The sequence below is a fragment of the Xenopus tropicalis genome, chromosome 3 (assembly GCF_000004195.4).
Source record: "Xenopus tropicalis strain Nigerian chromosome 3, UCB_Xtro_10.0, whole genome shotgun sequence".
Lineage (NCBI taxonomy): Eukaryota > Metazoa > Chordata > Amphibia > Anura > Pipidae > Xenopus > Xenopus tropicalis.
Genome location: NC_030679.2, coordinates 99,171,515 through 99,199,142, shown reverse-complemented (window position 1 = coordinate 99,199,142; position 27,628 = coordinate 99,171,515). Strand labels below are relative to the sequence as shown.

The 27,628-nt window shown below is 40.1% G+C and overlaps 1 protein-coding gene across 8 annotated transcripts; it reads right to left on the bottom strand.

Annotated features, from left to right (window-relative positions):
- Positions 1 to 56: 56 nt before the first annotated feature.
- Positions 57 to 27,102, bottom strand: rnf111 (ring finger protein 111). Of its 8 annotated transcripts, none has more exons than XM_012970569.3 (15): positions 26,886 to 27,101; positions 20,681 to 20,847; positions 18,038 to 18,923; positions 15,945 to 16,071; positions 15,617 to 15,774; positions 14,051 to 14,236; positions 11,450 to 11,769; positions 10,758 to 11,007; positions 9,394 to 9,709; positions 8,918 to 9,043; positions 8,107 to 8,233; positions 3,456 to 3,548; positions 2,522 to 2,617; positions 1,382 to 1,485; positions 57 to 1,206 (listed from the first exon to the last, which is right to left on the bottom strand). In XM_012970569.3, exons 3-15 carry the CDS (start codon positions 18,855 to 18,857, stop codon positions 1,089 to 1,091), a joined length of 2,841 nt encoding a protein of 946 aa, XP_012826023.2. In that variant the 5' UTR covers positions 18,858 to 18,923; positions 20,681 to 20,847; positions 26,886 to 27,101; the 3' UTR covers positions 57 to 1,088. The 8 variants fall into 8 exon arrangements, with proteins under 8 accessions (XP_012826023.2, XP_012826020.2, XP_012826021.2 ...); XM_012970566.3 differs by having other exon boundaries at positions 1,382 to 1,509; positions 26,886 to 27,100; XM_012970567.3 differs by lacking the exon at positions 26,886 to 27,101 and adding an exon at positions 26,804 to 26,871 and having other exon boundaries at positions 1,382 to 1,509.
- Between the last annotated feature and the right edge of the window lie 526 nt (positions 27,103 to 27,628).

Sequence of the window (27,628 nt, the reverse complement as noted above, 5' to 3'; positions counted from 1 at the left end):
TCCTTTGATCCAATGGCTGGAGAGACAAAGAAGGCAAAGAAAGACAAACAAGCAGCTGCATTTAGCAAAGTTTATTAATTCAAACTCCTGTGGGGGAGACTGTGGGGACCTTGAACGTTTTCTGGATGCATGGACACCTGCCATTAGATCTGCATATTAAGACTATAGTATAATGTTAGACTGATGTTTCTTACCCAAATTAAGAGAACCAGTATCTACGTGCTATTGGACAATGTGTAAGAGCGGTTTCACAGAAGCGACGGAAAAAAAAAAATCACTTTTTTGTTAAAGAAATAAATAATAATGAACAGCAGTCTAACTCCTAAACTCCGACACTGAAACATATTGCCTTTGTGCTGAAAGTGACTTAAAATGAACTGCGGTAAAGGAAACTGATCGGAACCAAACCATGTTGCACGTATTTATTCTAGGTTAATCTCGAAGCATCGTGATTTTAGCGTTAAAAATATTCATTGATTCAGCACTTTTTTTTTTTTTACAGCAGCCAGTCTTTCCTAAATAAGGAATGTTTTCATACATCTATTTCCTTTTTTCTCTCTAGAACTTTAAACATTAAAAACTAAAATACATGACAGATTAAATTAAAGGACGTCACTGTTAGTAATGAATAAAATTATATGTTCATTGAGCATGGTACTATGTGAAAACACACACGCGCGCGCGCACACTCACAATTCTAACAACTAGAGCAGCTAGATCTTGCCTGCAAGTTTAAAGGGGGTCACATAGCCCATAATATGTGCAAAGAAATGCAATACAAGAGTCCATGCAAAAACAAAAAAAAAAAAAAACAATAAGTAAAACGGTAAAAGAAAAATAATGGAAAGGAAACCAAGGGAAATCATAAATACATGAATCCTTGTCTGCTACAAGTAACCTGCCAGCAAAGAAGGACCTAAATATGATCTGTATACAAACGGAGTCTATAGAATTAGTCATATAGTGAGGCAGAGCCTGCACACCAGATTTATTTAATGCTTTCACATCTGTGCAGTTAAATCATGCCATCTTTGGTTGGCTGCAGTACCGAAGGGAGCAAACAGGCAAAATGCTGTTTTCGGGTAATGTCAACTTTCTGTAGGCAGCTGAGTATCAATGTCCACTCTACAAATGGGGCACTTCTTGTTTGTGATCAGCCACTGGTCCACACACACTTGGTGGAAGAGATGCATACACGGAAGGCGCCTGCCATGAAAAAGAAAAGGAAATACATGAAGCAAAAATAATGACTACTAGAACAATACATTTTAATATTGTTATGGTTCCCAAAGCTTTCCTTTGCCTTTAATCTTTCAGTTGCAGTGAAATAACTGACCATATAATTATAATTACATCATTAAACATGGCACAAGATATTTACCGGACATCTTCACCTTCCTCTAATATAGAAAGGCAAATTGTACACTTCTCTTCAGTGTCCTCTTCCGTAGCTTCCTCACCATCTTGCTTGCTGTGCAGTTTCCTCTGTGAGAACCAATCAGTGGATACCTTATTAGTAGAGATGAAATTATTGGCAAACTGTATAAAGATTTGTTCCATGCAAACACAAAAACCACTCCCCTGTATTCTGCTGAAAAAATATCCAATATCATCTTGTCGAATCCCACAATGCATTTCTCTCACCATTGGTGGGCAAGCTTTAGCCAGGTTAACTGCTTTATGATAAAATAGCAATACGCATGCTTGATTTGTACATCAGCATTAGTTCAATTGTTGTAGATCAGCATCTTGTTCAACTGAAGCACAATGAATAGGGCTAGTGTTGAACATACATTTTGCCTACCGCTTCTTAAAATAAACTGGGGCAAACAAGAAAATTGAAGCTTCTCCATGATTGGCCCTTGGGAGGTAAATACAATCAATTTCTTTCACCTCTTGTCATGACTGTTTTGTTAACAGGAGCCCATTATGGAGGGGGGATTACCTTTACAATTGTAATCTGATTATCTACCGCATAGGGAACAAACATTGAGTAGCTTCAATCTCTTTAAATTTAAAGTAAGAAAGTGCTACTGCCAGGAAGCCATAAATATAGGATTTTACATATGGCAAATATCCATTGTTCAGGGGGCTCAAGTTTACCCAAAGAAACCTAAAAACAACAGGTCTATGCATCTTTGTCTTTAAAACATTATCATAATCAAATATTCACACAGCTATAACACATGGAATGATAGATGCTGTATTACATGGCAGCTTCTACTTTTCTAAAAAAAAAAAAAAAAAAAAGTAAAAAACAAAGCATAGTGTTGACATTCTAAAAAGATGCAAAACAGATGGGCAAGGAGCAGAAAAACCATTGGTATTTCACTGCCTATGTTATGCAAGCTCAGTGTGCTTTTCATGAGGATAGTAGTCCCATTGCCGACAAGCCACAGTGAAACATTTGGTTTTTATACATTACAGGTAAGGTTCTTGGAGATCCAGTCAGCTAAAGTAAAATGCAGATTTTGCAGTAAAAAGCAGCCATAATGTTCCCTGGTGTAAGAAGACTGCTCACCTTTTCATATTTGTGCGGGTAAGTACATCTCTCTATTGTCCCCTGTGAAGCCCCACGGTTGACATTTCCAAGTCGTTCTTCTAAGTGGATTAGTTCCTGTAAACAAGGATGAAATAGCTCATATTAATACAATGGCTAATAATTTTATAAGTAGCTGAGGCTTCAATTAGAGGAACACTGCAAAACCATGAAAAAAAATCTAGAGAAAGAACAAAGGAATAAAAAGGCAAGTAACGGTCTTCTCTGTATTATGTTGAAAGGTGTCAATAAGCAGCCAATAGCCAGCATTTCAGACCTACCTTGGATAAACTAAGAGGCATACATGAAGGGGTCACTGTACACCACTTCAACTATGGAACAACTCCAACTGGTAGAAGAGCTTTTATGTCACACAAGGATACAGGAGCCTGACTAACCCAGCTCAGTGGGACTGCGGGGTGCATATGTGGGCTAAACCATGCATATTATGGCAGTGCTAGGGCTCGGATACAGCTTGCCTACACCTCCATACAAACAAGTGCACAACTATTTATCACCAGGTCACCGCTTTGATAGGAAAATAGCATACTGGTACCAGAAACAGATTAAAACAGGATTTTTTTTTATCCCAATGTTAAGAAGTGAATACTCTGAGAACAAGTAAAATGGTAAGTGCCAATTCTAATTTGTTTTGTTTTCAGGATCACTAATCCATTAACACTCTGCATCTGATTGGGGTATTTATGTGCAACTCTCTGCTTAATGCATCAGCCTTGCAGCAACAGAAATTCTATAAAATATATATATATATTTTTTTTTATTCAATAGTAATCCACAAGGATGCAATGTCCAAATTTTTTTTTTACGATTTTGCCCACCTTCGTCCCTATGCTTTTCAAGCATAGAGTTTTAGCCAAAATACATGACAGCAGAAAGCTAAGAGTCTGTTACAAACCTCAAAATTGCCCCTGAAAGGAACTCTGAATGACCTTCCATCCAATCCAGATGAAATGTAGCGGATGTGAGGGTAGCCCGCCATGTCTGGAACCTATTCAAATAGCAGATGTAAGTTAAACTTCATCACAACTGCTTGGCAAAGCTTTCATGAGCTTTTCTCATATAAGACAGGAAGGTGGCTGACATACTGGGGGCTATTGGCCTTAGGAGCATTATGTCCATCTCTAACTTTATTTTTATTTAAAGGGGTGAGGCATATTGCGAGAAGACTATTTGACTCATTTGCCCTTATAAATAAAAGTGATCCTAAAGGATCATAGAAATTATTGGTTGTGAAGTAACTATCTATACACAGGGAACAGTGATTTTTCCTAAGAGCTAGAAGGTACAGTGCTCAAATCAAAGTGTGCTCATTCTACATTAATATTAATGTCCTTCTACTGGGGATATTTTAAGGTTGTCTTGTCCTTTAAAAGAACTGCCTCAGTAGCTAAACAGCAATTTGGGAGTGGGAATGATTCTGTTTTGACAAAGTTACTCATTTAGTCAGTCATTTACAGCACTTGCAGTGGAGGTTTATTTCTTGTACCTCTGTAAACGTATATGTAGGGCCTTACTTTTTGCTTTAACAACCTTAGTTTGTCCCTCAATTTGATTAATAAAAATATGAAGTGGATAATCAGTTTTGGCTAACTCCCAAAACCACCTGTTAGCTCAAGTCAGAGAGAAGCAGATGCCGACAGTGACAAGGGAAAACCGACAAGAGCATTTGAGTGGTGTCTGCTGTTTTTTGCTCCAGGGTCACTATTCTAGGTTTGTAGACCCCCTCAGATGTACAATGGATCAAAGAAATTTGCAAGGTGAATAAATGGTAGACTTAATTAGTACACAAACAGGCTCGCTACTTTTTACTGCCTGCAATAGTTACAACATGTCCAAAATATAAAAGCTACATTTAACCAAACTGCTAATATGTTTCACTACATAACTGGTGGACAGAGAATAATATAGTAATCAGTATGAATTATTTGTGAGAGGCCCAAAGCAAGCCATGTGTCAATTAATATAAAAACATACAAGTAGATGGCTTCCTCTTATATAGAGAAAATGCTGTGAGTAAAGCATGTATTGGTGATGTGGATGAGCACTTGGGTGCAAGTCTCCCTGTGACTTTCAGCAGAGGTCTGTCTGTGACCGCTATGTGTGTTCAGACAACAGCACTATACGGGCATTAGTACATGGCTGTACCAAATGTTTTAAATAGCTCAGTGCAACAATTACCTGAAAAGCTCTGGTATAAGAATTTGCATATATTTTGCAAAAATGCTTTTTTTTTTAGCACAGGAAAGCCATATGTAAATTTTATTACAAAAGTGAACCACCCTTTTTTACTGCTGACTGCAGACTAAAGGTGCCACATAGGGGCCAATCAGATGCACACTATGACCAACCGGCCCCTGGCCCAAACAGGGGACACACCTTTTATTCATTCACAGTACATGGATATCAGGATTGTTGGGCCACTGTACATATATCAGTAATCTTATGATACAAGTATGGCCAGCTCAAATCAGCACCATAATGGCCCAAAATGATAGCCCCCTACACTGATGTCTATCTCGCAGTCCTGTCCGAAAATCAAACAGAAGAGCTCCATACCAAATAATGCAGTCCTTGTAATAAAAAAACGATATTACATACTGATATACCAAAATCATTTTTTCTTTTTTAATTAAATCATTGCACTGGTGCCAAACACCTGTGATAAAACAATGAAAAAAAAGTGTGTGTTAATGCATATACACACACGCAAATGGAGTACTTCAAAAATATCAACAATGAATGGGCCTTGCCAGCAAATTCTTATACTTATGCAATTTCATAAAGTGAACCTAATTACAAAGAGCAGAATTAGAAGAGACTATTTAAATCAGATGCAGAGTGTCAATATGTAGAGACCCTAAAGGACATCATCTAAACGTTACCAATTCATTTGCGGGGAATATATTTTCAGCAGCCAATGTAAACGCTATGACGCCAATGTTAAAAAAAATGATTTGCACTTGTATTTATTGAATGTATCTCCCAATTTTTTTTCCACACTAACACATGGTAAATCTAGACCCTCTGGAATTCCCCATTTAGCATCAAAAGAACAGTCGAGGGATCCCCCTTTTTTTAATAGTACAGCAGTGGAACCAAAGCCCCATGCATAGCTACAGAGTCATTTGTTCAGAGAGCTAAAGCCATACACAGAACAAGGCTAGAAATGCTGTACCTTGTGTTGTGAGGGAAGCACCACAGGCTTAGTGGCTTAGTACAAAAAATCTGTGCCTCTAAACATGCCCCCAGTAGCGTTACTGCCCAGACATAGCACATACTACGTTCACTCTAAGCTGCTGCTGCCAGCCAACTGAGCTTAGGGCCAAGTCACTATACTCAGAGAAATAGCATTTGTCATAGGTAACTTGTTATTTCAATAAATGATCAAGCTGAGCGGCTTAAGTCACCTTTATAAAAGAGGCTCAGCAATGAATCTTGTTGCAATGCATCCATGTCTATGTGCCAGACTGCTAGTATGCTTAAGTGCCTGCAGTTGGCTCATTGACCTATTGCGGCCACTGCCATGTAAGCATTAAAACCAAAGGACACATTCTGTAGCACTGTCAATGTGTTTTTAAGAAGGCAGAGTCTACAGTGTTTAGCACTAAGAGTTAATACAGCCAAATTCACTTTTCATACCTACAGCAGTTTCGTTTTCTAATCAGTAAACGGTTCAGAGTTATATTACAAGTCAGCATAGAAACCAGTGCAGTTTGCAGCACAGCTGATAAGTAAGCAGACCTGTGGCATTAGATTCACATTCTGCTTCACTGCTAATGATTTCTTAGAATGGTGAGTGTAGCTACGAAGGTGGCCCAACAAGACTTCAAGATGGGCGGCTCCTGTATAGATTACTGTTATAGAGCAGCTGAACCTCTGGGCTAGTACTATGTCCAGTACATAAAGCTTTTCAAATGTAATTTGCTTCCATGCTTTAGATCTCCTTTAAATGTAGATCTCTAGGGTCAAACATAAAATGATTTTACAAAACTCATGCTCATACATTGCTGCCTTGAAGTACGATTCTCCTTTTCTTTTAAAGTCTTTAAAAAAAGCTGAAAAGCCAGTCAGCCATTACAATATTATGAACTGCAGTGGTATTGTAAGAAACAGTAAGGCTCATTTCAAGGAGAGATCTAAAAGCAGTTTGTTTAATTCAAGATTATACTTGAAAGGTATATGGGGTATTAAGTGCATAAGCTCCTTTTTATAGCCCAGTATTTGGGCAGTACCCCCAGTACCATATTACAGGGTTACCGATATATGGAAAAACTAATTGTGTAAGTAATGATTTTAAAGTTTCAGAGGTAGTCAAGCAGAAAAAGGTACCTCCCAATTATTTAGGTTGGGTTCAAGTATAGTTAATGCCACAGCCTGTTATATTGCAAGACAGAAATATAAAAAGCAGTGATACATCTGAATAACTTAACTGTAAATTGAGTGCAATTACATGGTTTTCAAATTAGTTATAGGCTAATGTTCCCTATATCTATATATGCACTGTGCTTTCTTAATGTTTCATTCTATACCTAAATGTGAAATTATCGTAACCCTTACTCTCTGAGCTCCGATTGTCAATTTCTGGTAAACAAACTCTGTAGAATAAAATGGGGGTTCTACTGTATACTAAGCAGTTAAATGTAAGCTCATTTATAAACACACCCTGGCAATATTTACAAATGCACTTCCTCCTATACACAAGCCTTTTGATCTTGTGGCAAGAAAGAAAACACCCCTTCAGCCTGCTCCTGATAAAAAGTGTACATAAGAGCTTGGACACTTGGACCATGAAATTAACCACTATCTTCACTTACTAGTAACTCCATGCATCCGAGCAAGTTGCACCAACACACAGCAAATTGTGATGTAACACCTAAGCAGATGCTAATTAGCACCCATATTGGCAAACTGCATGTAAGTGGCAGTGCCCATAATGGCGCTGGGAAAAGTTCTGCATTTTGGATAGCAAAAACGGCACAGTCTATCTAAAAATTGCACTTCGCACAAAGTTCGTAAATGAGCCTTTAGATGACTTTGTCCAACATCTGCAAACAGAATTTTTTTTGGCAGAAGCAGTACAATTTTACATAAGCGACTTTCTTTTAGGTTCCTGGCACATGGGCTATTTTCTGCAGGGTTTAGGGGGTCAAAACTGCCCGTTGCCAATGGCTTCCAATAAAGCACATGCCAGGCTGCACAGTCTCATTTAGGAGCTTCTCAGAGTGCCAAAAGGCAGGAAGGGAATACAACACACGTGCAATAATCCTTAAATATTCTTTAAAATCATGACCAACATTCGACCAGTTTAAGTCCACTTAAATGGCGCCCCCGATAGCTATATGACTTACATATTTACATTAAATTAGGTCTTCTTTAAACAGTTTAATAATGCAGTGTAACTGTACATCATAACTAAAAGCTTATTATTGGTGTAACATTGCTTTACACTGCTTATTTACAGCAGCAATAATTTTGCCTACCCAAGATTTGTAGCCGGCTGCATAATAGCTTATTATGCCAAATGTGTACAGATAAACATCACTTACCATTAAAGGAAGGGCCCCAATCTGCAGATGGTGAAGCCTGGGAGGTGCATGGTAATGAGCTAGATGAGTATGCAAAGGACCTGTTTGATAGGGGGCTGCAGTCACTCCAGTTTCAATTGCTATTTCCCTGAAAAAGTAAATGTTCAGATTCTTGTTAATGGTTATATATTGTGAAATCTATGCTGCCCCATCTAAAGTACCAGTTGTGCCAGTGATTGCCATATTGCAATTTTACATCTTTCTTTCTGATTTATGCTGCACCACGTTTCCTGACATGTGGTCATTGGAATATTACAGACTTAAGGCAATGAAAGGGCTAAATTATTTCTAAAATGTGAAGTGTAATGCACTGTAACGTAGGTCTATTTATAAGTCATCAGTTTTCTGAAAAAAAGAGAAGACAAACAACCCTCCATGAACCCTCTTACCTGTCCAACAAAGGGAAGCTATGGGGGGAGGGGGGAAGACAGTATGGACTGGTGCCAAAGAGCACACAGACTATAACAGTTTCCTTTCAATCTGTGAAAATAGGTAATTTTGTGTACATTGACATTTATTTTTGTAAGTTCAGATTGTGTGTATGCACTTTTTTACATAAGCCCAACTGAATGTGCTCATGTCAAATAGGGAGGTGGTGCAGTAATCCACAGCAACAAGTTTGTTTTGTCCAAAAGAAGCTCATCTGTGATTGGTTGTCATGGGTGTATTGCCCATGCACAACTTTGCACAGTACTGATAAAACTAGGAGGATTCTCTTTATGTCATGTACTGCATTTAGTTTACCACAAGGGTCTGTATTTCTAGTGCTTACCAAGCAGAGCGCTCAGGACCTTGACGAGGATGTGATGACATAGTCTGAGGTACATGAATGTGGTGTCCATGGCCATAGTTTGGATGCATTCTATGAGGATGTGGAGGTGGACGTTCATGAGCTCTCCTAAAATGTAAAAATACACAAAAATGTTAATGTTTACAACATTTTTTTATCCAAACATGAAAAATTGTATTCTGACTGATAATGTTTCAGAGTAACTTCTGAAGCAAGAACCAGGTTTATTTCTTTTTAACGCGGAGTGCTTATTTGTGCAATTTAAACAAAACAAAAAAAAACCCCCAAAAAGATCATCTCATGAATCAATGGAATAAATAACTGAACTCAGCGCAAATTTCACTGTGCTGTACTCTTTGGTGCTTTCTTGTAATGCATTCACATTATACCCACCAGTGACCACAGTTTTATAGGTTACAGACAGAGGGACTGATTTAGGGAAAAAAAAATCCACATACGTTGGATGCTGCATCATTCTCCGCCTTTGAACTTCCATCCTCTGGATGACCTCGTGTGTATGCAATCTCTGTGTGGCAGGTGCTGTGGCAGAGATATGGTGGGACATGGACTGATGGGATGTGGAAAGATGCTGAGGTGCTGCAGCAGTAGAAAGATGATGGGAAGGTGGGGGTGGAGGCACAGCATGTGTGGCTGCGAGGCTGGGAAGAGGTGAAATAAAGGGAACTTGATGAGCAATAACATAATCCCCAACATTGGAATGAGAGTGAGGGCAAGAAGAAGTTTGGTGGTGTAGAGGTCTCGTAAGGGAAGTATCTGGAAAACGAAAGAGAGTCTCAGTATATTATAGCAGAAATATTAAAATAAAAAATAAATTTTAAAAAGAACTAAAGCCTCCAACATTAAAAATTTAAAATTAGCACAATTACACTACCCCCCACCAGGCCCTACCCTAACCAGAATAATTCAAAACAACCTGAACCTTAATATGCCCCCATGTCATTGAGAAAAATAGTTGGTATCTGCCACACTGATCCATGCCACTTCTGTTCTGGCAACAAAGTGCATGCACAGTGGAAGTTACACTGTGGTCCTGCCACATTATCATGTAAATCAAGGCAGGAAATGAAAGAGACATGGCCCAATATAGTGGCCACCAAAAACACTGCACAGCTCTGTATTTCGCACTATGACATAGGAGCACAGAAGTTATGCGTTGTCTTAACAGTGCTCAGAGACTTAGCATACAATAAGGCTGTGCAATGATTACCTAACAAGCACCTCCTTAAAGGAACAGTAACACCAAAAAATAAAAATGTATCAAAGTAATTAAACTATAATATACTGTTGCCCTGCACTAGTAAAAGTTGTTTGCTTCAAAAAGACTACTATAGTTTCTACATAGACTCTGCTGTATAACCATAGGGGTAGCCACTCAAAAGGAGAAGACACAGGTTGCATAGCAGATAACAGAAACATTCTGCAAAATACAATGGTGTTAAATCAGTTATCTGCTATGTAACCTGTGTCTTTTCTCCTTTTTTCCAGCTTAAATGGCTGCCCCCATGGCTACACAGCAGCTTATTTATATAAACTACAGTAGTGTTCCTTAAGCACACCAGTTTTACCAGTGCAGGGTGACAGTACATTTTAATTACTTTAAAATACTTTTAATTTTTGGTGTTCCTTTAAGCTTAATGCAGTCCTTCCACCTAACATTTAAATCAAGGTGTAACTATTTAGCTTGTCCTGCAGGCAGCTCATACACAGCATGTAATGATTTCTAGAAATTATACCTTCTTCGACATGTAACTATAAGAATGGGTCATAAAGTCTCCTAAAGCATGGAACCTCTACTACTTACAAGGAGCATGCATGTAATGTCTGCAGGAAGAGAGTGGAGTTGGAGGAGGAGGCTGTGCTTGCGCTACCATACTTGATCCATAACCATCAATTGCCATGGTCTGAGCAGTGCTGGTAGTGGACTGATGTCCATAAACTGTTGATCGCGATGAAGAGCCAGGACAGCAAGGATCAAAAGCAGATGTACTATGAAAACTAACACTTCCGTGGCTTCTTATGCCATTGTTACTCAAATCTACAGGCAAGGCTTGCTGTAACAAAAAAACACAAAAGTACCAAATATCAGACAACTTTTTAGCATCCTTTACACCCAAGAACGGTCCCTGAAAATGTTTAAGTGGTGCTTAAAGTTTGCAGTGCTGTAACAATGCCCCAATTAATAGCAAATCATATGTTGCACAAGGAGTAGCTAAAATATGTTTTTTTTCCATTAGGCTTGCTATTAGTTAGTTTATTAGGGTCTTTAGTTACCCTTTAATAAACTTGACTTCTTTTAATTATGATACAAGGCTGCTGTGAAGTCATAACTTACAATTCAAACAGCAGCTGGGCCCCATTCTCAAAGCAAAGCCCTGCCTGTAGGAGCAGGAGACATGGTGTCTATGCACACTGGTAAGTCAATTTATGGTGCATAGGTTAAATGCTTGCTTTCGGTCACCAACAACAATCTATACATATTTTAGTCAACCTTACTGGATCATGATAGGTGGATCCTGAGCTGCTAGTTGCTCCACAAGGTGGTGGCACTGCAGCATTTCTTTCCACAGGACAGTGCGAGTCCCTGAAGGAAGGAGACAAAGGAACTCCTGGGTGGGAACTCTGATGGTGATGATGATGGTGGTGTGGAAAGTGGTGACTGTGTGGTGGGAAACAGCTTGAATGGGGATGTCCCAGGACATGATTCTGTGAGGATCCTCCACACGGCGAGTGCTGGGGACAGCAAGATGGTAAACGTGGCATTGCTGGAGGGCCACCATCTACATTGGTGCCAGAAGTACTAGTTCTGGAATCATCTATGAGAAATTAAGAAAATTTTAATTAAAAAAAAAAAAAAAAAAAAAAAAAAGAAGAGCTGAAGCATTTAAAGATGACACTAATAATGTCAGCCACTCATCCTTGCAGGCATGACTTAAAAATGAGCTCTGGACATCTGGGATATGGTCTCCTATGGAAGTATACAGCAACCTTACTTCCTAATTATTCTTTAATAACTAGGTATTTTAAATAACCCAGGAGAAAAAGAAATAACCCCCATAGATGTATACTATGTACAGTCGTGGGCAAAAGTTTTGAGAATGACACAAGTATTAGCTTTCACAAAGTTTGCTGCTAAACTGCTTTTAGATCTTTGTTTCAGTTGTTTCTGTGATGTACTGAAATATAATTACAAGCACTTCATACGTTTCAAAGGCTTTTATCGACAATTACTGTACATGACATTTATGCAAAGAATCAGTATTTGCAGTGTTGGCCCTTCTTTTTCAGGACCTCTGCAATTCGACTGGGCATGCTCTCAATCAACTTCTGGGCCAAATCCTGACTGATAGCAACCCATTCTTTCATAATCACTTCTTGGAGTTTGTCAGAATTAGTGGGTTTTTGTTTGTCCACCCGCCTCTTGAGGATTGACCACAAGTTCTCAATGAGATTAAGATCTAGGGAGTTTCCAGGCCATGGACCCAAAATTTCAACATTTTGGTCCCCGAGCCACTTAGTTATCATTTTGCCCTTATGGCACGGTGCTCCACCATGCTGGAAAATGCATTGTTCTTCACCAAACTGTTGTTGGATTGTTGGAAGAAGTTGCTGTTGGAGGGTGTTTTGGTACCATTCTTTATTCATGGCTGTGTTTTTGGGCAAAATTGTGAGTGAGCCCATTCCCTTGGATGAGAAGCAACCCCACACATGAATGGTCTCAGGATGCTTTACTGTTGGCATGACACAGGACTGATGGTAGCGCTCACCTTTTCTTCTCCGGAAAAGCCTTTTTCCAGATGCCCCAAACAATCGGAAAGCGGCTTCATCTGAGAATATGACTTTGCCCCAGTCCTCAGCAGTCCATTCACCATATTTTCTGCAGAAGATCAATCTGTCCCTGATGTTTTTTTTGGAGAGAAGTGGCTTCTTTGCTGCCCTTCTTGACACCAGGCCATCTTCCAAAAGTCTTTGCCTCACTGTGCGTGGTGCAGATGCGCTCACACCTGCCTGCTGCCATTCCTGAGCAATCTCAGCACTGGTGGCACTCCGATCCCGCAGCTGAATCCTCTTTAGGAGACGATCCTGGCACTTGCTGGACTTTCTTGGATGCCCTATAGCCTTCTTAACAAGAATTGAACCTCTTTCTTTGAAGTTCTTGATGATCCTATAAATTGTTGATTTAGGTGCAATCATAGTAGCCACAATATCCTTGCCTGTGAAGCCATTTTTATGCAACACAATGATGGCTGCACGCGTTTCTTTGCAGGTCACCATGGTTAACAATGGAAGAACAATGATTTCAAGCATCACCCTCCTTTTAACATGTCAAGTCTGCCATTCTAACCCAATCAGCCTGACATAATGATCTCTAGCCTTGTGCTCGTCAACATTCTCACTTGAGTTAACAAGACAATTACTCAAATAAGCTCAGCAGGTCCTTTAATGACAGCAATGAAATGCAGTGGAAAGGTTTTTTTGGGATTAAGTTAATTTTCATGGCAAAGAAGGACTATGCAATTCATCTGATCACTCTTCATAACATTCTGGAGTATATGCAAATTGCTATTATAAAAACTTAAGCAGCAACTTTTCCAATTTCCAATATTTATGTAATTCTCAAAACTTTTGGCCACGACTGTACACACTTACCAGTAGAAACATTGAGTTTTGGTGCTAGGCCCCAAACCTACAGCCAGAAAGATGATTAAATCAAAGAATATGCAGGCCAAATAAAGTAAACAATATCTTTATTAAACTGACATGTCATCAAAAAAGACTTACATGTTTTGCACTGCAAGGCTGATGATTGAGTGCCCTGCAGCACAACATGTTTTTTATGGACATGTAAATTTAATAAAAATACTTTACTTTATTTGGCCTGCACATTAGGATACTTGGAGTGCCTGCTCATTCTTTTGATACCGGTTTAATCCGCTAAATTTTGAACACCCCCCCCTCCACAAAAAAAAAAAAAGTAATGCTAAGCAAAACTGGAAATTATAAAATAACCCAAATATGACTGATGGAGTATTGCTAAATAGGCAAAGTTCTAGCAAACAAAGTCTTCTGCAATTTAAAAAAAAAAAAAAATTTTACCTGCTATGGTGCCCACAGTGTTACTATTAGGAGGGATGGGAGGGATCTCAGGTATTGCTGATCCCCGAGATCCCAGGGGGCCTGACGCAGAATCAGAGGCCGGCTCTGAGGTAGAGGTATTACTGGAAACAGTGCTGACAGGCTGGGACTCCACTCTGCCAGAGGTAGTTGGCACAACGGTGGGATCTGGCCAACAGAAAGGTACAGCATAGCTATAGTAAATGTGCCTCTTACAACAAAAGAACACACTACAAATGCAATATCATAAAGTCATTATGCAAATAAAAAGAATTTCTAATGATAGACCCCATGTTGCCAGTCCACTTCCAACTTCTACGCTCAGTGGAAGACAATACAACATGATTTTCCAACATACAAAAAAGGGAATGCAAATGTTTAGCCAAGAAACAGTGATGGACATGCGGACAGAGCTTGCTATAATATTAACAAGTACAGGTACAGTATTTTAAATCTAAAATTAACATTTTACTCTCCATCCTTAAACACATTAAGGGGAAGAAAGATGGGGCAATTCGTTGCCGTGATTTAAAAAAAATCTGGTCGTATGAAGGTACAAGTCACGGCTACTTTAGTGGTGGCGATTAGTCCCCACGACTAGATTTTCTTTTGTCCTTTTTAGTGCAAGAAATAAAAAAAATTAAAGCAATAGGTAACTAAAAGTAGATCTAATTATCAAACTAATGTTGAAAAAGGCAGTATGATTATCACTGGTTTCTGGAAAATGTTAAGTCAGTGTTTTTCAACCTTTTTTGGGCAAAGGCACACTTGTTTCATGAAAAAAATCACGAGGCACACCACCATTAGAAAATGTTAAAAAATTTAACTCTGTGCCCAGCAGCAGTGCCCCCCAGTACACTGGTGCCCAGCAGCAGTGCCCCCCTAGTACATTGGTGCCCAGCAGCAGTGCCCCCCTAGTACATTGGTGCCAAGAGCAGTGCCCCCCTAGTACACTGGTGCCCAGCAGCAGTGCCCCCCTAGTACATTGGTGCCAAGAGCAGTGCCCCCCTAGTACATTGGTGCCCAGCAGCAGTGCCCCCCTAGTACATTGGTGCCAAGAGCCAGCCCCCCTAGTACATTGGTGCCCAGCAGCAGTGCCCCCATAAGTCAGTGTTCCCCCGTGGCCCCCCCTAATACATTGGTGCCCAGCAGCATTTTACTCTTCGGCGGCTTCAGCAGCATCTTCCCCTCACGCGCGCCGCCTCTGCACTTCTGCCTACACGCGACCGCACACAGGCCCTTTTATAACGCTGCGCCCCGTGCGTACGGACGTCACCCGTACACACGGGGCGCAACCAATGACAGGGCCCGGATTTTTTTTTTAAAGTAAAAATTGCGGCCCTGCCTACGGCACACCAGGCAACACCGGAACAGCGGTTGAAAAACGCTGTGTTAAGTGTCCAGTAACAAGCATGCCTTGATAAACACTACACTGCTGCCTGATAGATCCTTAGGTTGTACAGTGACTGGTGAATCCCAGGACACAGGCACTAGATTATTAATGGAAACTTATATAGGAACCTAATGGAATCCATTACTCAGACCTACCATCTTCATCTACAGTGAGGTCCACAACTTCAGTTGTGTTTTGCCTCAGAGGCTGTATTACAGTGGACACCCTATTGCGAGTCCTTTGTTCTTGAGTTCTTCCAGACTGTGTGTTTTGGCCCCAGTGAGAGCGGGGGTGTCCAAGGGTGGTGCGGGATCTAAAATAAATTAAAAAAAAAAAAAAAAAAGTATAGTTAGCACAATAGGTCCCTGGTAACCAATCATAAAACCAGTCCTGTTAGTTAATGTGTATGTGGTGCTTTGGGCATGGTATACAACACTGTGCCATAAATATTAGGCATGAAATAAAAAAATAAAAAAATCCAACCTGTAGGTTTCACCGACTGTCACAATCTCTACTTCACTGTCAGTTGAGGTAACATTTATTTCTTCATTAGCAGTGACTTGGGGGGTAGAGGAAGCCTCAATGACAACAACATCCTCATCCATTCCACCTGGGAATATGTTTAAGAATTATTGTAAAAGCTTAACAATGACATGGTACAAAATAATATTTTGTAATATTTGCTAAAGTTTGTCATTTAAGAAGTGTCTATATATCTTCTACAAACCTGGACAAACAAGACAAACAAGCACATTAGGATGTTTGTGTAGATAAGATTCAGTAAAGTGAACATGTTAAGTAAATTTTTGAAAATTCTTAAACTGCTAACTATAGCAAAGATTTGAAGTTGGGTACTTGGAAGCAGAAAGACATTTGCCCATAATGAACCCTATAGCACATGAACTTTATTCAAATATAGTGTTCTGGCATTACCTTACTGTTTGGGGCTTGCTTTTGTGATGCAATCTATTGTTATAAGTTTTACGGGGAAACTGTTTGTAACTTCTACTGTGTTGTGGCCTTGCAGGTATGGGATCGGTTATCTGGAAACCAGTTATCCATAAAGTTCCAAATTATGGAAAGGCCACCTCCCATAGATTTCATTTTAAAAATAACCTCTTTCTCTGTAGTAATAAAACAATCCTATTGGGTTTAATTATTTTTAAATGATTTTTAAGCAGACTTAGGTTATGGAGATCTAAATTAGGGAAAGATCCCTTATGTGGAAAACCCCAGGTCACAAGCATTCTGGATAACAGGTCCCATACCTGTACCACCAGTTAACTGTGGCTTTTATTGTTCTTGTTCTAGAAGTCTATTCTGAAAGCTTTTATTGTTGGGAGAGGCGATTAAGGAATGTTTCCAGACGATTACCTAAAAACCATGGGGAAAAAATAGACAGGATATTTGCCTGGCAAGCTGCAAAAAAAAGTCAACTGATGCTTTGTTTGCAAGGGGCATTTTGTCACTTGCATATAACCACAGGCAACAAAACACCTAAGGGTGCTATAGCCACCACATGATAATGTATAAGTCCCCAAGACTAGCAGTTTGTAGTACGGCAATTAGTCACGACTTTTTAAAAAGTTGCAGAAACTATTGGCCCCCGTGTGTCTTCGCCCTTATAATGCCCACCATTGCAGCAAATTTAAATCACTGTGGGCTTATCAGTTAAATCTCATGTATGTGTGAAAAAACGGTGGCTCGTCTATCAACACTGGGCAACTCTGCCTGTGGGTAATAACCCATGGCAACCAGTGATTGACTTTTTTTAGCCAGCTGTAGGTAGGACTATGAAGGCAACAATTTGATTGGTTGCCATGGGTTACTGTCAACGGGCAAACTAACCCAGTGTTGATAAATGACCCCCAGTGGCAGGCCTTTTGAGCAATTACAAATGTTGTATGTACCCTTGCCTTATGGATGAAACAGCACTGATCCCAGACACAGTGGCACTTACAATCTAAGCAACCAATAACACACACTATGGACAATTGTATCAGGAGCCAATAAAACTATTACAGTGTATTTGGATGGTAAAATATGGACACATTTTGTAGATAATTCCCTGGCTTAAATCAAACGATGACCCTGCAAGGCAGCAACATCCATGCCACTGTGCTACTAAATGATGTCAATACCCAGAGATGGAGGAAACTAAAATGTTAAATCCCTGTTTTAATCATGCCTAGCAGCTTCCATTGCTTGATAGCTATGTTATAAAAAAACAGAAAAACAAACAGTATTAAACCCTTAGGCAAACTGAGGATGAAGGGGGTGAAAATTCTGTGGGAAAAAAAACCTGTTGAAAACCCAAACTTTCAATATTCTAATTGATAACATTTACATTTATCCTCCCAAAAAGATCTAATAGATTCACAAAAAAAAAGTTAATTTTGCTAAGCCATAATACAGGTCTACACCTCTAAGCTGAACAATGACAGTGACGCTCATGGGACCTGCAGAGCCACATTTCTAAGACTGCTTTGTTAGCATATATAAGGAACTACTGAATATACATGAAGACATTTTTAAAAATCAAACACCGAAAAGTTGATATAGGACTTGTTCCTTACCTGAAGGAAGAGTTGTACCATCTTGGTGATTTTCCCCAGGAGACACAAATAAGTCCTCTTCTCCTTCAGTGGAGGAGCTGGAGGAAGATTCACTGCTAAGATCATTCTCACTAGAGCTGCTCGAGCTAGGAAGTAAGGCGTACTTCTGCCTGGCAAGCACCTCCCTCTTTTTCCTCTGTAACATCATACGTTCTTTTTGTTTCTGTGTTCTCTGGGAAGAGACATTTTTCACAAATCTTTTACGGTGCAGAGGCCTCCTCAGAGAACTGACTTGGTAGCAAGGCCGCTTCATAACCAAACTAGATACAGAGTCTGTGTGAGGACGGGGCCACTTCTGGGCCCTTGCACTCTGAGTTCTAGGAGTAGCATTTACACCTGCAGGAGAATACCTTCGAGGGTTGTCTTTGTCCTCATCAGAAGTCATAGTGTCCGAGTCACCGAAATGTGAGCTTGATGAAGGAGAAGAGATACAGTCACTAAAAGAAGAATCATTGTCCTCATCACTTTGAGGCTGAAGCCTTAACAGTCTCTGGTTTTCCTTAACCTCACAGCTTTGAGCATAAGATGTGCCAGCCTGCTGGTTTTTCCTTTTTTTATGAACCACAAGGTTTTTCTCTTGCTCAGTTCCATTGCTATTCAAGTCTCTCTGTTGTTTATTGGTATCACTGCACAAGTGAGAGAACTCATTGCTGACTTTGCTGGCAATCATTTCCACTTCTTTTGGAAAGCTCTTAGAGGCCCCAATAGCCTCTGGGTTCAGGAGCACCCCTTTAAGGTTCTCCTGTCTCTTTGGTGCATCTGAAGAAACCTCACTCTTCATATCCGCTTTTCAAAAAGATTCATATGTTTAGAACATCACAAATTAGCAGACGGATTTCAAGGTGGGCTGAAAAAAAAAATATTTATATATTTACATATATAGTATATGTTTTATAGAAGTAAAGCAAGGAATAAAACACAGGGAAAGTGTACATCATTGGAAGGTGCCAATGTGTTAAGAACTCCAAGTGATAAGGCCTAAGCAACCCGGGGCTGATACTCAGCCTGTGGATATATGCAGGTCGACGATCAGTCCTGTCAGACAATCAGCTTTTGGCTGTGCCTGCACCCGAGCCACTGCCCAGGCCCACGTGCAGGCACAGAGCAGATATTGGTACCTAAATGCATGAGTATGCATTTTGCCGCAGAAATCCTCACGGTATGTCTGCACCCAGGTCGAGGCAGTTTCTCAGGCACATCAAAAGGCAGTTGGGAGAGATTCTTGGCCTGCGTTTCTCCACAGGCCAAGAATCAGCCCTTTCTGGCTGTAGCCTTACAATCACTATGATTAAACACCAGGCCAGTGCTCCATTTCTTTAAATGTCACACAGGCCTGGGTTATCTCAATACGGGTGAGATTTGGGGCAAACATCTCTTTGCTGTCCTTAGGCTCTGACCTAATACTATATATCAGTAGCACCATTGTGAGCTTAGAACAGTACCAGCCAAATACTGGAATGTAAAGATTTGGATTAAAAAAAAAAAAAAAAAAAAGCTTGAAGGGTAAAAAAAAAAAAAAAAAACACTGAAGAAAGCCCTTGATAGAACTGTGATCAAATGTCTTTGCTGTTTTGAGGTGGGTGGCTTCCATTCGTTCTGGATTGCCTCTGGATGCTGCTTCAATGTTGCCAGTTAACATAAAGCAGGGCTGTCCAACTGGCGGCCCACGACCCCCCTCTGTGTGGCCCCCCACCTGTCTGGCTGCTTTGATGGCTTACCTTTGTGTATTGTTTAAAAATGTAATCCACTGTGTTGTTCACACCTTTTAATCCCTGCATTATTCACCCCCTGCAGTGTCCACACCTCAGGCTAAGGCTGTAATCACCCACATTGTTCACACCTCAGACTATAGGAGCAGTAGAAACCCACAAATAAACCTTGCACACTATAAAAAGAACATATACTGTGGTGGTACTGCACAGGCAGGGTATGGCACACACAGGCAGGGTAAGGCAGGCAGAGTATGGCACCCACAGGCAGGGTAGGGAAGGCAGAGTATGGCACACACAGGCAGGGTAGGGAAGGCAGAGTATGGCAGGTTTTTGCTGTACTACCACCATTAATATGGCTATGGTCATGCGATAATAGGTGTGGTATCAAGTGGGTGTGGTTTTAAAAAAGGGGAGTGGTCAAAACTAGCTTCCATTATCGGCCCTTCACCACGGAGGTCGGAAAAATTGTGGCCCTCGGTACCACAGAAGTTGGACAGCACTGACAAAGCATAGCATAGATCATTGCTGTCCAACTGGTGTATCAGTCACAAATATCCACAGGGACTACTGCAGTTAAGGGCTCTGGAACACAGGGAGATTAGTCACCCGTGACAAATCTCCCTGTTCGTGGGCGACTAATCTCCCCGAATTGCCATCCCACCGGCGACAATATAAGTCGCCGGTGGGATGGCACACGCTGCGCAGGCGACTAATCTCCCCGTGTGCCAGAGCCCTAAGTGTTGTATAATAGCTTTCTGTACAGTGGTATGGGGTCGCCACTTTCAAAATAAAGGATCAAAAAATGAAAGGAATCAACCAGAGAGCTCAACTGGTGGCCAGTGACACCCTTCTGTGTGGCCCCCCCACCTGTCTGGCTACTTTGATGGTTTACCTTTGTGTAAGCTTTAAATGGTATCAGTACTGAGATTAACTGGCCCCCTGCTGCATTAACTGCTTTTCACTCTTATGCCCAAGCGCCAGCCCAGGGATTTTGCCGGCAGAGCGAACACAGAAGGAGGAAGCGCTCACTACAGGTACCTCGGGTTGGTGGTGTTTTCTCTGAAATTAAAGGAGAAGGAAAGTCTAAAAACAACATGAGCTCAATAACTTAGCCTTAAAGGAACAGTAACACCAAAAAATTAAAGAGCTTTAAAGTAATAAAAATATAATGCACTGTTGCCCTGCACTGGTAAAACTGGTGTGTTTGCTACAGTAACACTACTATAATTTATATAATAAGCTGCTGTGTAGCCATGGGGGCAGCCATTATAGCTGGAAAAAAGGAGAAAAGGCACAGGTTACATAGCAGATAACAGATAAGTTCTGTAGAATACAATAGTGTTTTATCTGTTATCTGCTATGTACCTGTGCCTTTTCTCCTTTGAATGGCTGCCTCCATGGCTACATAGCAGCTTATTTATATAAATTATAGTAGTGTTACTGTAGCAAACACACCAGTTTTACCAGTGCAGGGCAACAGTGCATTATATTTTAGTTACTTTTATACACTTTCATTTTTTGGTGTTACTGTTCCTTTAATACAGTCATAAACATATTTCCTAAACTCACCGTGCTGTTGCTTAATCTGGCTCGGACATGGAAAAGTCTTGTCAGTAAATGCAATACCTGCTCCTAGCCTCTGCAGCTTCCTGTCTCACTGAACACAGATTGTCCCGGACAAAGACATGCGCAGTGCACAGCAGAGAGCTCCGTTTTTTTTTTTCCCCTTCAAGATCTGCAGTTCCTGAAGAAATGCTTTACCCCGTTAGCCCCGCCCACTTCATTCTATTGTCCAATCGGAATGCTATCCCACATCCACCAGCCATCCCACAGTCCCACTATCCAACAGCCACAGTCCCACTATCCCACAGCCACAGTCCCACATCAACCAGCCATTCCACACAAAAGCAGTATGAAACATAATTAAAAATAAGATTATTTATTAAACATATTATTTAATATACAACTGGTTAATCCACTTACATCTCTTAATAATAACTCTGCTGTGCAAATATGGCTCCGTGACACGCCAGTCTGATAAGCGCGCCAGTCAGTACCGCTTACGTCACCGGTGTCACAAAGCGGCGCATGCGCATTAGAAGCAAGCGCAAGGGGGAAGTAATAGAAGCAGATTTAAAATGTCGGCGCCAAAGACTGAAGACCGCAGATTCTTCGGCTGGATGGTGCACTGGTTGAGAAGCAGTGGGTGAGTTGGTAATGCGGCGGTTTAGGAGGGGGGCTGATGCCTTACACAAATATACCTCTATCATGTTTTCACTTTCCTTCTCCTTTAAAATCACTTGGAGTGCCTAACATTTTGGCACCCCCAAGTGACTTAGCCTTTCAGTCTCCTTTAAAAAGTCCGAACAGTCCCTAGCACTGCATCATATCCTTTCTACAAATCTGCGATACCAGAACCAAAAACCCTATGCTTGTTTACAAAAACATTTAACTAAATTATGGGCTGCTTCTCCTTCACAATCAGTAAATCTTCCTTCTCTGTCCTGTCTCTGCATCCTACAAGCAATCCACATTACAAGAAACTTGGCTTCAGACTTGTCAATCACCTTGATGCAGGAATCGGTGCACTAATACACCAAACAATGCATTTTTGCACCAATGTTTATGTAATATGTACAACTTTATTTATAAAGCGCTATACATGAATACACAGCACTCTTACAATTTTATAAACACAAAAACGCCATTTCTGCCAGTGCAGAGAGACGGCAAAGCAGATGGGAAGACATTAGGTTTCTCTCAGACTAAGGAAAATAACGCAGGCGGAAAGAAAAAGAGGCTCCACCTAGCATGCCAGTAGCCTTAGTGTATGTCCCTGCCACCAAAAAAATGTTCACAACATGTAGCTTACAATGCAGTTCTACGAGTCGTATCTCTTCTCCGTCACAGTACCACCTGAACACTCCCACATCAAATTTCCATGGCTCAGAAGGATATGCAAGGCATTCAAACTATTTCACGACTGCTGCCAAAGAGCAATAGGGAAATCACATGGCAATGGCATTTTGGATTGTGCACTCTTTACCTACAAGTTAGCAAATATATCTATAGATTTATATACTGTAAAGTGCACTTTTAAGAGAAAGGTTCCAAAGAAAAAACAAGATAAATATCTGCCATACTTGGACAAGATACCAAACTCTGTTAATGACTAAGGGAGAATAAATAAATAAATGTAGAATAAATAATAAAAAAAGAGGCACAAAGCTTCATGAACCCCAACTTACTGATGCTTTATAAATAGATATAGACTATGGTCCCACATTGCAGACCAATATATCAATAAAAATGTAATATGTTTTACTGTATTTAAAGCCCTGGAGTCTGGTACTCTTTTGTATATATGCACCCTGGTACATTCTTTTGCCTGTGTGAAATTTGACATTTCCAAAGCATTCACTTACAGGTGGAAATGTTGTTAGACAGTATATTTAATCTATATAATGAACTAACAGACTGTAAGTATCCTCTGATCCCATTCTTATTATGTAATCCTTGTTTCTTAAATAACTGTAAGACACTTGTATTTGTTATATGTTAATGTAAAGTTCTGTGTAACTTGCTGGCCCTATATATAAGTGACAATAACAGCAGGACCAAGTTCCCAAAGTGTTGCTATCTACAATGCTATTCTGAAATGTTAAAATGGGACATATTGTGTAAAAAAACAAGAATGTGTCAGAGCATTATACTGAAACTGAGTTTCAGGCTATCTCCCGCCTACTGTGCTTTTAGCAGAGAAACGTTAGGACACGCCCACCCCTTATTTAAAACATGGGCAGGGACCATAGCAGATCTTTAGGAGAGCTCCAATAAAGGGGCCATTTTTAAAGATCATGATTATTTTTAGCCCAGATTGAAACTGGCACCATTTATTATTCATAATTGCCTAAAAGATTAGGTTTTTTTTAATGATGCTATAGGTGTCCTTTAAATCTTAGCCACCTTAACTTAAGCCAAGAACAAACAATGTTAGCTCACAATATTAGAATATTAGCTTTATTGTGGCCATACACGCACTGATATTAAACAAAACATAGTTTTGTATGATATTCGGTGCGTGTATGGCACATTGGCGACACAACCGATGTCAGAGCGTCGGATATCGGTCGTCTTGTCAATCAGGTGAGACAAATGGTTGCAGGAAAGATCATAATTGTAAGGTGTATGGCCACCTTCAGAACTTCTTAACCACATAACAGCTCAAACAGTAGAACTGTTAGTCAATATTGGGGACAACATATGGCATATGGCTGCAGGTATCAGACAGTAACACAGAAGTCATCCATACTTGTGCACAGCATTTCATTCACTGCATTTCCAAATGTCATGCAGGCAACGAAAAGCCCCTATGCTACTAGCAGGCATATGAAATATGTTCCTGAACTTATCAACTATATGCTGAGCAACACTCTTAGCTAAGGGCAAGTGGTCTATGAGAATAAGGATGGTTAACAGAGTAACACACTAGAATTTAGATACAAAGGATCATAAATGAGGAATTCAGGAGTTGGGAAACTGCTGGTGTCTACAATTCAAAAATACTGTAACAGATATATGCGATTGCTGCCTCTTTCATATAAAAGTAATACGAGTTGAAACAAAGACGTTTAAACCTATGACTAAGTGCCCCATGTAGGCACAAAACTCCCCAGCACTGTTAAAAGGTGTTGAAACTTTTTATGAAATTATTAAGCAGCAATATTTGATTGTGGTCCAGTTTGGTGCCAGTCTATCTTTGTAAAATTTAAACTGGATATCTCCTTAAAGCAGTTCAGTGTAAAAATTAAACTGGGTAAAATAGATAGACTGCGCAAAATAAAAAATGTTTTAAATAAAGTTAGTTAGCCAAAAAATGTAATCTATAAGGGCTGGAGCAGGCAGATGTCCAACATAATGGCCAGATCACTACTTCCTCCTTTACAGCTTTCTAAGCTGTTAGCAGTCAGTAACTTAAGGGGGCGGGGGATGTGGGACATGACTGTTCAGTTAGTTTGCATTTTAATCCGACCTGCATACTCACAAATTAACTGAACAGTTATGTCCCAAGTGCCAAACCCCCCCCCCCCCCCCCTTTCCCTAAAGTCACTGACTAACCAAGAGGTTAGAGAGCTGACATCTGTCCACTCCAGCCTTTATAGATTACATTTTTTGCCTAACTATATTGCAAATATTTTTTATTTTGTGCAGTTTATCCATTTAACCCAGTTGAATTTTTACACTGAACTGTTCCTTTAAGCTGAAGGTCTGGGACAGGGGCACTTTAAGCTATTTAAATGACCACATTCCTCTATTTGTATGAATTATAGAACATTATTCACCTACATGTCAAAGCTTTTGTATAACTGCTTTTTGTCCAATATTTAGACATAGTTGAGGGCCTGGAGAAAAGATCTTAAATGTCACATGTTGCATAGCAATATAAATACTAATATTCTTTTTATAGATTACTAGTAAAGGCAAGACTATTAATTTCCAAACAGATGTATTTCTCTCTGCCTAAAATGAGCCGATGACTGCAAGGTAAGTAAACACTAGGCCAACACATAAGGGCCCATTTATGAAAGCACAAATTTTTATTTTCAGAATTTTTTTTTTTTCTAATTTATAGAACTTTTCATAATGACCACGATAATATCATTAAAACTGCAATACTTTTTCGTTAACTTCCATGAAAAAGTCATATTTTTCGCAAAGACTACGACCATTGCGGAATTCATTCAAGCTTTGGTATAGTGACTATCTTTTGGCCAGGTTGGATCTGTAGAGTGCCATTGAGTCCTATGGAAGGCTTCCAAAATCATGCATTGAAGTTTCAAAGCCAGAAAGGTTTTCGCGCCATTTACGATTGTTTGGATCCAAAAATGTTGTGACTTTCGGATCGCAACCACGATATTTTCTTACGACCGGGAAAAGAAACTGACATTTTCAAACATCAGAAATTATTGTGGTTACTCCACATTTTTTCCAATCGTGCTTTTCACCACCCAAAATTCGTGCTTTAATGAATGGGCCCCTTAGTTTTTCCATGGGCTGGTACATTTTCCACCGAAAAGGAGCAATGGCCTGCATAAAAACTTAGTGATTTAATCAACTCGGGGGGTTCCTAACATTTTGGTACACCTCAGCAAAACAGGCTTTCCTTGTCCTTTAATAAGAACTCGAAACTAACCAGGATATGCAAATGCAAGTATTTCTTTTCAAATATCTGAGAGCTTACTTACAAATACAGTTACTAAACAGCACAAGTGTAGCTGCCAGTAACAACCAAACAGCTTAGAACAGGAACCTATAAGTTACAAAATGAAAGTAATGATACGATTTGTTTTGATATGTAACTGCACTGCCAACTCAACATTTATCATTTTAAATGCCCCTTGATGAATATCCAAAACAAGATCCAAACAAGAAGCACAGGAACAGGAAGTAGCTTAAGTGCAAGAAATTATCCAAAGAACACATTCCCTTTAAGGACAATGACAGATGTGGCATTTTGTCCCCAATGGTTTGCAGCGATGGCAAAATGCCTACAAATTACCTCCGTTTGTGGATAATGAGAATCATTGCAGATATAAAAGTTAAATCACTTAACTGCACAACTAAATTCCTTATCGGTTATTGCCCTTAAAGTTGAAAATGTAATTGTGAGATTGTGTCTCTTCTAACTGGGAACCTATTCCAGATCAATAGCACTCTTCATGTATGATGGTTATTCCCTTAATACGAGCTGCTCATGGAGAGAAATTGTGTTTACATTTTAATCAGGTACAAATACATTTCACCATACAGAACCAAAACAAATGGCCATGAATACAAATACTGTACATAAGTGGCAAGAAGCCTGCGAACACATTCATTAAGATAATAATACTAGTGTCAAGCCTATATTAACCATCCATATATATATAGATATAATACAATCCTGATTATATATAAATAACCAAGGCTTCCAGGAAATGAATGTAAAAGATGCGATGTTGAGCAGTTATCATACCTCCCTCAATACGAAGCGTCTAGCTCGCTAGGCCCGCCCGAGAAGCCCGACTGCAGTAGCGAGCCCGCCCCGCAGCACATACCTGCTTCAGCCTGGACATGAGCACGTTAGTCACTCCGGACTCGTCGAGGTTCCTAATCTTTAGCTCACTTTGGATCAGTCGTAATGGCCAAGGAAGCCATGTTAGGTAGCTACCTTTGGACACTAAGATGCCGCCGAGTCACGTGACGTCGAATGCTTGCGCCGCAAAACCCGGATGGTACAGTCACGTGGGCTGCTAGCGCCTCCCTCCTCAGCGACTCGCTTGTTGTTTACGTGGTGTGGTAGCGCTGATGTGCGCAGGATATTTACCACTAGGAGATGGTGTCAGCTCTCGCTGATATATTTCTAAGAGTATATATATATTTTTCCCAAATGCAACTCTAATTTACTTTTAGGCGTTCCCCTAAAAGTCAGACTTTTAGTTTATGAACCCTTGCATTACATCTTTTAAGCTTGTAAGCCATAGTAAGCTTTACCTCAGGTATGACACTTGTACTGTTGGACCAATAGAACATATCTAGTCCTGGCACTTAAAGGACAACTAAAGCTTAACTTAAGTAGTGCAGAAATGTTGTAAATTATATTTTAAGCTTATGCACCAGCCCAAGACAACTGCAGCCAATTAGTAGGGAATATCAATGCCCCATCTTTTCTGCTGACTCAGGTCACATGCTCTGTGCTTCTGTCACTTCAGGGACCCACCCACAGCATACGGTATATATAAGATATAAATGTAACAGTATAAGGTTGATGAGTAAATAATACAGATTAGTGCAAGGATGT